At 50.6% G+C, this 13,375-nt stretch overlaps 1 protein-coding gene across 1 annotated transcript in view; it reads right to left on the bottom strand.

Annotated features, from left to right (window-relative positions):
- The window catches only part of LOC143211673 (uncharacterized), a 43,827-nt gene extending 32,201 nt beyond the window's left edge, over positions 1-11,626 (bottom strand). The window contains exon 1 of the mRNA XM_076429535.1: positions 10,861-11,626. Within this exon, the coding sequence (XP_076285650.1) occupies positions 10,861-10,994 (134 nt within the window). The 5' untranslated portion in view covers positions 10,995-11,626. The remainder of the gene's footprint in view (positions 1-10,860) is intronic.
- Between the last annotated feature and the right edge of the window lie 1,749 nt (positions 11,627-13,375).

Below are 13,375 nucleotides of genomic sequence, written 5' to 3'. Positions count from 1 at the left end.
TTCACGGCATTCAGGTCATCGCGGACTAACCATCCCACGTCGACGCGTTTTGTGTACACGCGTGGAAGTTCGATGCGTTCGCTGCTCCGCCCACGATGCATCGGGAGCCGCGAACATCGAACGACACAGCTAGATTCGGCTAGAGAAACTGATAAATTGATTTCCGACGAGAACAGAGACAAACGCGGAGAAGTTCGCGCGCGGAAACGAGGTTACGCTCGCGCTGTATCGCGCGTTAACGCATGCGAAAGCACACTCGTCCGGCTATCGGAAGAGGAAACGGCAGGCAGGATCGTGCGATTTCAAAGGAGGAGGTACCACAGCCGAGAAACGGGGACACGTCCCAACCTCGTAAACGGGAACACCAAAGCGTGCTTGACTCGCGAACGAGGAAGCGACAGTTAGGCAGTCGCATCGACGGTGTCATCGCGTTCTCGGTGCCTCGATGCTCGCCGCTACCCAAGGGGCCACCTTTCGGGCCGAACGAGGCGAGTCGAGTCGACTCCAGCCGAATGGTTCGCTTCCGATCCACTTTCGTCGGCCGCCTCCTGGCTCCGTGATTTTCTCTTTCCGTCTTTCGGCCGGCTTTTGGCCGCGCGCCGTGCAGACCGACGCGATCGATCCACGAGTAGTCGAGTAGAGATAAGCTAAGCAGACGAAAAAATACAAGAGACGTGGGTCGAGAAGCTGTCGTTACGGCACTGCCAATATCTTTCGGTATGCAGCAATAAACGAAGAGGGCAATAAATCGAGCGGAATAACTGGCCACACCTGTGCACGGTGCCGACGGTAGGTGGGCACGTAAAAGTCTCGAGAGCAACGCGATCACCCGCGCGCGCGCGCTCGCTCGTTCGAATCGTCTCGCGCAACACTTCTGCAAAACTGTATTTCACGTCGTGCCTCGCATCTCGGCGACGAGTCGTCCCACGGATCTGTTTCGTCCTGGATCCTCGCGAGTCACGTCCACCGATATAGGTTCCTATTCCTCGTAAGAGATTCCACCCCCGAGAGTGTCTGCGGAGCGTCCACCGCCCACTCGTGCAATATCGAGCACCTATTTCCTCCGTGCTCGGCGCGTTCTTTGCGCTGGAATGCGGTGCACTTACCGCGGAACGTCATATCCTGTGTCACCGCAGGTGTGACCGCCGAGTTTTACGTTTTTCCTCGCATTCCTCCCGGCGAAAAGAACGCACGCGTCGATCCGTTGTCGATTTACTTCCACGGTGTCCTTTCCCGAGGTCCGATTTCGTACGAATCGGCCTGAGAACCGGATAGGAAATGTCGGGCGAGTTGCGTCGAGTTCTACCGAGTCGAGGAAATCGCGCGCGAGAAAGGCTCGCGGGTCGGCTGGTCGGCTGTCAGTTCTTGCGGCGAAGAATGCGCGTGTCGAGGGGAACGAATTCTCGCGTTTCAGCCGACGACGAGCCGAACATCGTGCAACGCGTATAAACTTTTCATGGCTCGGCTTTCCGTTCGCGTTCGCTTGCACCGACCGACAAGCGTACGCAAGCCTGGCGTTGCGAAAACCGCTGCAACCGCTATCAAATATAGCGTTGCGCGTTGTCGACGATTTCAAGAGGGCGGTGACGGCGACCGATCAAACCGACGACAACGTTACCGTGAAAAACACACACGGAAACCATTCGGCGCCGGGTTCTTCCGCTTCCCCTCTTGAAGAGTTCCCCGCGCGATACCCTTCGCCGACCCGCGCGCTTCTTCCGTTTGCACTCGGACGATCCGAGCGCGATTTAATCGCGATACGAGTTACGCGCAGACTTTCACGGCGCTGACGTCATTAGCGTAACGTCCAAACGCGAAGATATCGAAAGGCACGCTTCGGAGAAGCCTGAACCGGCACGGTGTTTCATTATCGTCCGTTAAAGCGATTTCGTAACTAGCCTAGTAGTCATAGACTTCTACGAATCCGCGTGCCCCACATACCTCGTGAATCACGAATTCGTGCCGCGTTTAGACCGGCCTTTAAAATCGTTCCTCGGGTTCCCGAGAAACCGGACGGGTCCCCGGACAGGTAAAGGGAACCGCGACAGCGAGGTCTCGCGTGCGACCGGCGTATCGAGCCGGGAACGGCTCGGATCGATTCGGAACCCCGGTTTCTCGATCGATTGACCCGCATTACGTTTACCAGAGCCGCGCGCAGCTGGCCCTTGGCCGATGTTTACAGCCGTGTATCGCGATTCGCGATACATACCAGCAGAATCTGGGACGTCGGAGAAGAGAGGACGCGAGAAACGTGAACAACGAGTCGGGGACCGCTCGTTCGATCTCTCGAATTCAACCCCTCTCGATTGCGCGTCGATTTTCGTGCTCGTCGTTCGACGCTTTATCTCGCTTTGCCTAACTAAACAAACAACCAGATCACTCTACCGTCGATTGAACGGTCACCAATCATTAGACAGCGGATTTTATGCATTTATGACAAAAACTGGTAGGTGTAACTACAAACAGTGAAAACATTAGAAGAATTTAAAACCATTGTTATATTATTTTCGACCTATTAATCATAGATTAAGAAAATAAATTTTTATTTCACTCCAGCTGATTGCAAATCGAAAAATTTTTGTTTTGCATAAAGATCCGCGCTGTCCACTAATCATTCTCTGGCAATACAAGAGAACAGTTCTCTACGTCACGCGTCAGTAGATAATTATTGAATCTCCATTATCCATTATTGAATTTATATAATTCGTTTACGCTTAGCAAATATGTCAAAGTTTTATTGATATTACCCGGTTTTGCTGAACAATTACTATAGCTTACAGTATTTTACAGACGCAAAATTTCTCTTGACAATGGTCGACACATTTGGATCGAAACGTCGAGAACAATTTAAATTGCAAAATTGCTTAGTGAGTAACATTTGATCGCACCTGTGGCGTCGAGATCATTAAATAGTTTATCAGTAGAAAATGTATGCAGTGTTCTTCGCGTTGTGAAAGATGGAGAAGCAAAAGATGCATTCGCGTCATGTTATGTTCCCCTGCTTTAAACGCCAAACTGCGTTCAAACAGTCTGTAATTGGTTTAAGGTCGGTACATCTCAGCCAGTGCGGGCTATCTTAGACAGAATCTTACTACCCTGGTTTTGTCCGTTGGTAAATATAAATACTGGTTACAAAACCAGGGTAGTACGGTTCTGTCGACTGGCTAACAATAAGATAAACCGACCTTTCGAAGGTTCAGATCCGGAAATTAAAAAAAAAAAAGATAAGACCTATCCGAACAACCTAATATGTACATAGTTTGTCTGGACTGGAAAGCCTGAAATCGTCGGTGACTCATCGCGAGCAGCCGGTTGTCCTGGTCAGCGTCGCGTGGACGACCGTTCCGATGTAGCATGCAGCGTAACGAGAGAAGTCTGGATAGGATTAATCGCTCCAGGAAACGAGATACATATTACGCGTATCTGCTTAGGGTCTTAGGGACACGGAGGCTGGGCTCTGTCGAGCGAATCGCGACACAGGACAGGGGTGGCTGCGTTGCGACACGATAGAGAAAATGCGGGCAAGGTTATTCCCTTTCCAATGCACGCCACAATGGATACACGGAACCGCAGCGGCGATCGGCGATCGGCGATATGGCTCGCGAAGTAGGACGCCTCGAGGTGGGATAGCTAGATCGAGTGTTACTTTCGAGCGATTTCTGGACTTGGCCGTTCGTCCAGCCGAGACAAATTCGAACGTCGGGAGCAGCAAACCAGTCGTTGGAAACCCGTACCGCGAGATCTTGACCAGCGCTCGGCCATAAGATCGCGCGTGCAAACTGAGCGAGATACCGTTGTAACACTCGCGAGTATCGATCGCGAGAGTTTCTCGAAACAAAAGAAAGCGAAAAGAAAAAAAAAAGCGGAGAGGGTTCGCGACACGAAGGATGATCGAATCTGCGTGTTCTTATCCTCGATCGGAGTTTCGTCTTTCGCCGCCGTCACTATCTTCGATCGGTCGCTTCGACATCGATTTTGTCGATCCCGATGTACGATTTCAGGACGAGTTCTCCGAACTCGAATTTCGTTGCGCGGAACAAACGAAACGAAACGAAGCGAAATAGAACAACAGCGGCGGAGAGACAAGCCGAACCGAGCCGAGCGGAGTCGATTCGAGTCGAGCCGCGCCACATCGATTCGATTCCACTCGATTCGATTCGTATCGTTGTTCGCGTCGCTCGCTCGACTTGGCCGACCTTCACCCGGCTACCGTCGCCATTATGTTGGTTACACACCGGTCGCGGTTGTAATTTACGGTTAACCGAACGGAAACCGAAGGGGAGCGACCGCGTTGGAGTAACGAGGTCGTCGCGCATAGGGTCTTAACGAACAAACTGCGGCTCCCTCTTTCTCTTTTCTGTCCTCCAGACTCGTATCCGGCGAAATCGCCCGACTAGCATTCCAATTTCGAATGGAATATCCTCGATAGTAACGAGATCAACGGCCAGCTGGATAGAGAGAAGACGAAACGAAGCGCAAAGATCTGGCAAGCCCGCTTTATACTGCGCGGAGAGAAGACAAAACGAAAAAAAGTTTTGCGGAGCGCGTGGGCGACGAACAGGCCACGGAAGGTCGCGCAATCTGATTTTCGAGGATAGAACTGGTCGCGCGAGACTTGGAGAGACCACCGGAGATAGCGCGAGGTCGAAAAACGCGATTCTGCGTTTTCAAATGGTCCACCCACGTGGCTCGATGTTTCGCGCGACGCGACGCGAATGCGAAACGTTCCAGGTCGAGATCGTCCTCCCCTGACAGCAACGGATCGTGACCCACGGATCATCGTGATCGCGAGCGAGATCCATTTGCCCTTCCCCGACTGCCTGGTGCCTGTAGCGTTTGTGTCGTAATATCTCCACCTTCGGTACCGGCTTTCGCCTCGCGAATCTCGTGATCGATCACGGTCCATAGATCATTCCATCGATGAACGTTCCCGCTCGAGATTCGCCGATTTCCCATCTGGGACGAGTATCGAGATCGAACGATTTTTCGAGTGATCCGTCGCGGAAATATGACTGTTCTATTTGATCGAAGGACAAATTGAACGCAACGCTGCGTGTCTAAACACCGGTGAATAACGATCGTTGGAATTTCTCGTTATTCCTCCAAAGGAGGAGTCACAGGCCCCGTCCGCGACTCTGGGTGGCTTCCTCCGAGACGTAGAACACGAACTCGGGAAGAGAGTTATCGATCGGATGAGCGAGCAGCGCGGCAGTGAACGGGCAATGATCACGACGACCTTGAGAAGAAGGCAGCGTTTGTTCGGCGATGCAACGCGCGCGCGGCATACCATCGTATTTTCTCACCCGTGAAGATCGAGCCACTGCACTTTTTCTCTCTCTCTCTCTCTCTCTCTCTCTCTCTCTCTCTCTCTTTCTCCTTGTTCCTCTCCGCGCGACAGAAAGGGACAGATATCGTCGGAGCAAGGAAGTGAGAGGAAGAGAGTTCGCGACGACCCGACAGTGATCACCGTTGGCGACTGTTCCGATCGAACGAACCGATAAATATAATTAAGGCGACGGGAAGCTGAAGAGCCCTCGACACGGAACGCCACGACCGCTTTATCATTCGCTGTATCTGTATCGGCGATAATCGCCGTCATCGCACGGAAGGGATGTTAATAAGACGTCGTGCTCGCAGCCTCGGAACCTCGCCGAGTCACGATGTCCTCTCTAACAAACTGTTCGACCGTCAAAACAGGAAACCCTTCGACGAACTACATCGCGTCTCGAAACGATTTAAACGCGAGCGTCGAACAAGGAACTCACGAAACCTGCATCCTTCGACTCAAAGAGGAGTATTGTTATGTTAAGTGAAAAGACGCGCCCCGGTACGGCATGGGAAGCATCCTGAAAGGCAAAGGACTGCCGGGAGGGAGACCGAAGTAACAGCGACGGACAGACAGATCGAGAGGGAGAGAGAGAGAGAGAGAGAGCACGCGCTGTCGAGGGCACAGCTGTTGCTCGTGTGGAGGCAGCTGCGTGCCACGGAACGCACCGCGACGGAACGCGACCCGAAACCCTGTCGAGGGTGAAGGAAAATCCAGAATCGATCCTTCACTGCGAGTCGAACGGAAATCCATCGAGAACGCGTGTCCCGGGCAGGGCTGTTACTTTCCTTCGAAGATCGAAGATTTTGAAGAAATTGGTTGGGTAAAAGATGATACAGTAAAAGATTCATCAAATTCAAGAATGTTGTAATGTTGCTTTTAATGTAACGAAGTCGTTAATGAAGGAAATCAATGTTTGTTATTTCTGCTTCCTGCAATCAATGCAAAACATGTTTATTTTGCGTGAAGGTCCACAGTCCAGTGATGAAAATCAAAGTTTCGAAGCTTCGTTTAACACTTTCTGTGCCGAGCAAATTTTTGTTTTGATAATTAAGGAATTCTTGAAAGATTTTATTATATATTAAAGCCGTTCTTGCTCGATTTTTCATTTACGCCATTTGCTCTGTTCCATACTGTATTTTTTACTTTATTTTTACGATTTTTTTAGCTGGGCCAATAACGAAAATTTAAAAGATGTGTTTAGTCAATCCGTATAAACTACATACGCTCCGAAAATTTCATTGAAATTGATTAATTGGTTCACGAGTTATAAACGATCAACAGTGGTAAAAATTGCAATTTTACAAGAATTTCGGCCATTTTACCTCATTTGATCGTTTATAACTCGTGAACCAATTAATCGATTCAAATGAAATTTTCGGAGCGTATATAATTTATACGAGTTGACACATCTTTCAAATTTTCGTTATTGGCCCACCTAAAAAAGTCGTAAAAATCAATGTTTACTATTGTTTTTCACAATAACGACCAAATGCATTGTTTCAACTTATTTATTAGATGTCATTTACTAAACTAATTCTTCTAACCTCCCAGAGAAATTGAAGTCGGTTGGTCCGTTCTTCAAAAAGTTATTCTGATTTAAAGCGTGTTGAATCAGTTATGCTTGTTAGTGTAGGTGCGCAAGTTGCGTGGACCACTCTGTATTCTAGTCTTAAACTTGTTCTAAACTTGTTACAATCATTCTTTTAGCGCATTAAACAAATATGTCAGTATGTACCACCACAGTATTACACGCGGCCTGAACGTGTTGAAAATTCGAATCCTTCGAATCTTCGAATCTTCGGAAAAGCAACAGCCCTAATCCCGAGTGGCTGGTAAAGAAAGCTCGATCGGGAACCTCGAAATTGGAAGAGAGACCGCTGGGATACACACGGCAGAACCGGATGGCTACCGGGTGATTATTTTCCGAGGAGATCGGCTAACCGCCGATGCACCCTGGGATCTCGTTTTCCCCCCTCGGCGGAAGGTCATCGACGACCGGATCGCGAACGCTCCAACAAGTAGGCACACGGCCGGGTTGGCTGTCGCGCTAATTGCAGGTGCCGTTACCGTTACTTTCCAGATGGCATGCCCGTTTCTGTCGCGCTGCCTCGTCCGCTCCAATCGGAGAGCGTTCCTCTCGGCGAACGTAACGAGAGCTACCGATCTGGTTCTCCGATCCAGTGGTACTCGCGATCCATCGCGTTTTCGCCGATCAGCTCTACCAAATTCGTGAAACGACAGCTCGCTCGCCTATCGTTCGCGTAGAAACGTGTCGCGCGGCGAACGCATAGCTCGCGGTCTCCGCATTCTCGGCTCGGAGCAGAATCTATTTTCAAGCGACGCTAAACTCTGCTGCTTTGCCCGTCCCCCACCTGTCCCCGTGTATTCTAAGACGCGACCCGACACCGTAAAAAGCGACTACTGCCCGCGCGTCCCGCTGCTCCGCAACTAAAAAGTATCGTTCCACCGATCGAATTTGCTCTGGTTGCTGGTCTCGTTCTTGGCTCGACCAGGTCTTTCTCGTTTCGTCTCGTCTCGTCTCGGCTCGTTAAAACGCCATCCGACAGATCGGTGTGACTACGTGCCACGTGATCGCGACCGCATACGCCGACACCTGACGATTACAACGATAAGATTGCGCGAGAAAAACAATGTCACGCTGAAGTCGCCTCGTCAAACTCGAACTTCGTTCCTGGCAAGATTGCATCGGTTTCGGAGACGGCCTCGCAAGTGGAGCACCGTCGACGGATGCGGCGGCGTTCCCCGAACACTCGAGAAATTCGTTTGCCCTCGTGACTCACCTCTTTCGGGAAGGAATCCGTCCCTGGCGACCATGTTTTCTCAAGCATCGAGAGCTAATGTTTGCACAGGGAAATAACGCGGTCGTGATTCATGGAAACCTGCACGTCGAATCTCCTGATCTTTGCGCAAAGTTTGGGACACGTTCTCCGAGACCGTATCTCGACGAACTCGTCGATAACTGTACCGTGTGAGTCATCGCGAGGAGGAACGGATGCACGGAAAGTAAACCGCTCGCGGTCTTGACCTTCGCGGTGATCTACGTCAAAGCGGGTAATCGCGTTAACGATCCAGATGCAGAGGCAACGTAAATGTTCCCTTTGTTCCAGACCATGCGCGGACGGTCCGAAGGCGCCAACTCTATGCGTTCGCGGCGAAGCTGGATAAACGTCTCGCGTCTGGCGGTTCTGTTGCCGCGGCAATGGCTCACGGCTCGCGAGAGGCAAAAGTAAATCGACGCGAAATGCCAAGACCGTGACGAACGCGAGAGACGTTCGAGAGTCGAGAGGGCAAACGTTGCGGGCAATAAAGCGCCGGTGTATACGGTCAGGCCGAGTATCGAACGCTCGCGCAGAACCGCTTAATTGGTAGAAAAGGAATGGCGTGCTCGCGCGAAACGCGTTTGCTCCAGTTTATTTACATTCGCGAATAACGACCTATACGCCGATATAGCCATAATATTTACGCCGAGACCCCTTTACAACGGACGTTTATGGCGTCGGTCCGACAATTCGCCGGCTCGATCCCGTTTCCACTTATCTCCGCTTCGCCGAACGAAACGTTCGACTCTCTCGACGCATAGCACAATTGCAGTCTCGCTCTGCATTTAATTCGTTTCGTTAGCAACGGTTGCGTAATTAAGATATTTTCAAGGAATCGCGACGTCCCGTCCGTCGGTTGTTTGCATTCCGACGCTGCATAACACGTAACAGATTGCTGCATCGACGTTGCGAACGCGAGCGCGGCTCGGATAAACAGTGCCGAACAATCGTTTCCACGAAACTCGAGTCCGATTAGTACGAATCGAGGCGCGCGATATATTGGGACACTCGCTTCGATTCAATTCGGAGCGCGCCGCAGGTGTTTGCCGGCGTGCAGCTGTTATTTAGCATCTCGAGCGACGAGGAAAACGGCTGCAGAAATCTTTGCAACGCGTCGAGAAGGCTCTACGTGCTCTCGGAGAGAGTCTGCCGGAGTCCCCTATCGCTGAACGGCGAGGAATCGCGACGTTACGACCGGTGATAAATATTAATGTTCGAGGTATGATAATTTCCGAGATGTGACCGCTGCGTCGCGATACTCGCGCGCCGCGGCGCAACGCCTGCAATCGGTTTCGATGCAGCGGCGGCTTAGGTGCGAATAACGCGCGTACCACGCTGCTGCGTGTAACGACGACAACAAACATCGTAACCGGTGGCCTATATTATCGCGGCCAGCAACGAGAGCACACTCGCTGCCCGCTACCAGCGATTGGCGAACAAAAAGATCCACGAGGAAAACGGCACTCGGACAAAACGAAGGATGAACGCGCGGCTAGCCGTGACCAGAATGCAGCTGTTCGCGCGTCTTGATTTTTTTCAAGAGGCATTTCCGACGGAAGCGCGCCTCGGGCGAGAACTGTTGCTTTCGCGAAGCGATCGGACCGTGGGTCTGTCGCGCGACCTGTTGCTCCGAAAGGAATTTCGTAAACATCGGGGCACGCGTACCTGTTTGTCACACGATTTCGTAACATCTGCCAACCTTTGTTGATCGTGTGTTATGATTCGGTTCTCGCGGTCGGTTCTCGTCTGGAAGAAAGTAGCGCGAGAAGATCGTTTCGGAACGATCGACGATAGATCCGTCGAGATCTCGGGATGATTAATATTAGAAGCGAATTAACTGTGTCGCGTGACCATCGTGCGACCCGATTCCGAGATTTCTCTTCGACGGTTTCTTACGATCGACGAGTCATTCGGGACACGCACCGGACCATCTTCCTTCCGTGGATGGTCCTCGACCTTGCACGGTTTCGGAGGAGCAAGCGCTGCGAGCCGCCTCGCAGCCTCCTCTTTCGTCAGCTCTCTCTTCGCTCGACGAGGAGCAACGGAATTCTCGGGAAGGACCGACGAAGAAAGAGAGATGGAGTGAGAGATACGCCGCGCCGTGCCGGTAGACCGAGGTCGTAAAAGAGTATCGGCTTGTGCGAAGTCTCGACCTCGATCTCTCGCGGTAGGGGCACTTTCTTTCTCCGGCAGGATACAAGTACGAGAAGTTAGGGGTGCTCAGAGCCTGACCACAACCTTGCGGATGATCCCCTTTTTTTCTTGTCCAAGTTTTACACTCGCGAACGGTTTGCTCCGTTTCGGAACCGCTCCGAACGAAAGCAAATAGACGATTTTAATTAGCGCGACGGGGACCGCGTGGTGAATCGACGACCTCGCGAGGTCGTCGGAGGAATGCGGTGCTATTTCAAGTCGGAAGCATAGGCGACGCGGTAACCTCGTTACACAAAGAGACGAGCAGATAGGATGCCGAGACGACGGGACGTAGAAGCGAGACGAGGCAAGGGGAGACAAACAGAGGAAAAGAGAGGAGAGGCGCGGAGAGACGCGGTGAAACGAAGCGGACCAGAGGGAACAGAACAACGGGGAAGGGAAGGGAAGAGAAAGAGAGTGTGTATATGTGTGCGCGAAAGATAAAAAGAGAGAGAGTGAGTGAGGAGGAAGGAGAGAGAAAAGAGAAGTCGGACTCACCGTGCGAAAGGTTGTTCCTCGACCTCATACAGCTCCTCGAGGGTCTGTTTCGAGAGAAGCCTCTCCAATCTCTGGGGCGTGGGAGCGAGATGCCCTGGGATGCTGGTAGTCTCGAACTGGCTGTCCGCCGTCATGGCCGCTGCCGATTCGACGACGCGTCAATCGTATCAACAACTCCAAACGGTGGTCGCGGATAATCCACAAAAGACTATCAAAAAAAATTTCACTCGGAACAGACGATCACATCCAGCTATTATCCTCGTTGTATCCTTCTCTCTTTTTGTGTGTATGTGTGTGTATGTGTGCACCAGTCGAAGAGCGGGTTCTAGAGAGAAGGGGGGGTCAAAAGCAAAGAACGAAACAGGGGGACGACGTTTTCTCTGGTTCGGTCACTGGGTTAGAATATATCCACGAGTCACGAGCCACGAGCCACGATTCGCGTTCTACTCTTTTCGACAATCTAACGGCGAACGGTTCACCACGTCACTTGCGCGACAGTTCGCGGCACGCATCTCTCCGTTATCTGGGAAATCCAGCTGCGAGTCTCGCACCGCGCTGAAGACCACCGATAATATCCGGTATCGAGAACGAAGACGAGAGCACGGTCTTTCCTCGAAGTGCACGCACTGATCGCGATACGCGATATAAGGCAGGCACGCGCTTCTATCGTGCAAGCCTTAGCACGCGCGACCGCTCCTCGCGACGGTTCACCAACAATTGAACCTTCCGCCGCGGCTTCGCGCGATCCCCACTCTCTCCTCGGTGGCCGAGCTGGGCCGAGCAGAGAACCGAGAGCTCCTTCGTTCGCTATCTCCACACCATGGAGGGGAAAGTATATCCCCTCTTCTCACAGCCGTCGACCGGTGACAGTCGGCGGTGTACGGAACCGAACCGAACCGAATCGCTCCGAAACAAGCCGAACAACCTTCGCTGCTGTGCACCGACGAACGATGCAACCAACAACTGCGAAAGAAAGATGCACCCCGACAGGCATGAACCGACCGCCACTTCCTCTTCTTCGCGATGCACGACCGCGAAGCCCGATTCGCGCATTCGCATCTCTGATACCTGGTCCTCTTTTCCTCAAGTTATCCAAATCCCGGGGGGTCGTAGGAAAAATCGTTGCACCCTTGGCCAGTGCAACCGCGAGTCGATTGTCCGGGGAGAAATCGATCACGACCCAGGGACGATTATTTATATTTATAACTGACATTGTTGACGCACAGGGTGGTTTCGCGGAGACTTCAACGCTGCGGCAAGGCAGGAACGTTTCGCGCGGATCCGTGAGTGCCCGGAGTCCGGAGGCTTCTCTAATTTTCGGTGGCCCGCGCTAAACGCTGGGTAAACCAATTAGCAAGGCAAAATGGGACAGCGGTCACGCGGCAACGGGGCACTATGGGAATGGGTTTTTGGGCCAAAACTATTTTGGTGTTATTTCGAGGTCCAATGTTGTATTATTATAGGTGGTTGAAGTCGTCGCAGTACATATCAGTTAGAATATTATGAAGTAGAAAAATGCTGCAGCATTTTTCAAAATATTGTTTACGTTATGAAACATGTCGGTATCTAATCAATCTACTCTCGGTATCTAATCAATAGACTGCGGATCTTTACGCAAAATAACAATTGTCTGCGTCGATTGCTAGAAGTAGAAACCAAATTGGATGTTAATTCTTTCGTTAATGATTTCTAAAAAAGGAAAAAACATATGTTGACATCTTCAATTTTCAAAATTTTCCTACTATTTTGAATTTCTTCTTCTCAATTTTCCTATAAATGCATAAAGATCTGCAGTCCACTAATCAATTATTAAATATTTGGGTATTGTACGAGCTATTACACTTTCATATCCATGAAACTTAACCCATTGCCGTACGATTTATTTTACGGTTTCAGTGAGTAGAACTTTCTTTGTAGTTCATAATTTCCTAAAAAAGGAGAACATTTATATATCTATTGTATGCCTACATGTTCTGCGATAATTATACATTAACAAAACCAAAATAGAATTTCAGAAACTTTATTCTGTGTTCAGAATCTTCAACACGTGTCTGACACGATATCGTAAGGCAAGGGTTTAAAAAATCATGGGAATGGAAATACTCTAGGTTAAAGGGTTTCCCGGCCGCGAAAAACGGGATTCCAGCGCTCGTGAGAATCTGGAGAAACCGTGATGGTAAATCGACCGGCTTACGGTCGGTCAAACGGATCTCGGGGCCTTGGGACCGGCGCACGGTGGGTAAAAGTGACTTACCTCGCTTCAAAAAGGAATAACTTTCGATAGGAATGAGGTAGAGCGATGAATTTTTTTTTAAATTAAAGCTGAAACTTTGCAGAATATGGGAAAAATAGGGAGATTATGGTACGAACGGTTTTTAACCTTGAGAAAGTTCGTTAAACTTTCACAATTTCCAGAAAATGTGGTTTCTGCGTTACCACGGGCAGAAAAAATTTTTTTTAATTTTTGCTATATATCATTTCCCGTAGATTTTTTCACGCTGATTTCAAATCTGGT

Source organism: Lasioglossum baleicum, chromosome 8 (genome assembly GCF_051020765.1).
Source record: "Lasioglossum baleicum chromosome 8, iyLasBale1, whole genome shotgun sequence".
NCBI lineage: Eukaryota > Metazoa > Arthropoda > Insecta > Hymenoptera > Halictidae > Lasioglossum > Lasioglossum baleicum.
This window is presented reverse-complemented; position numbering and strand designations above follow the sequence as displayed.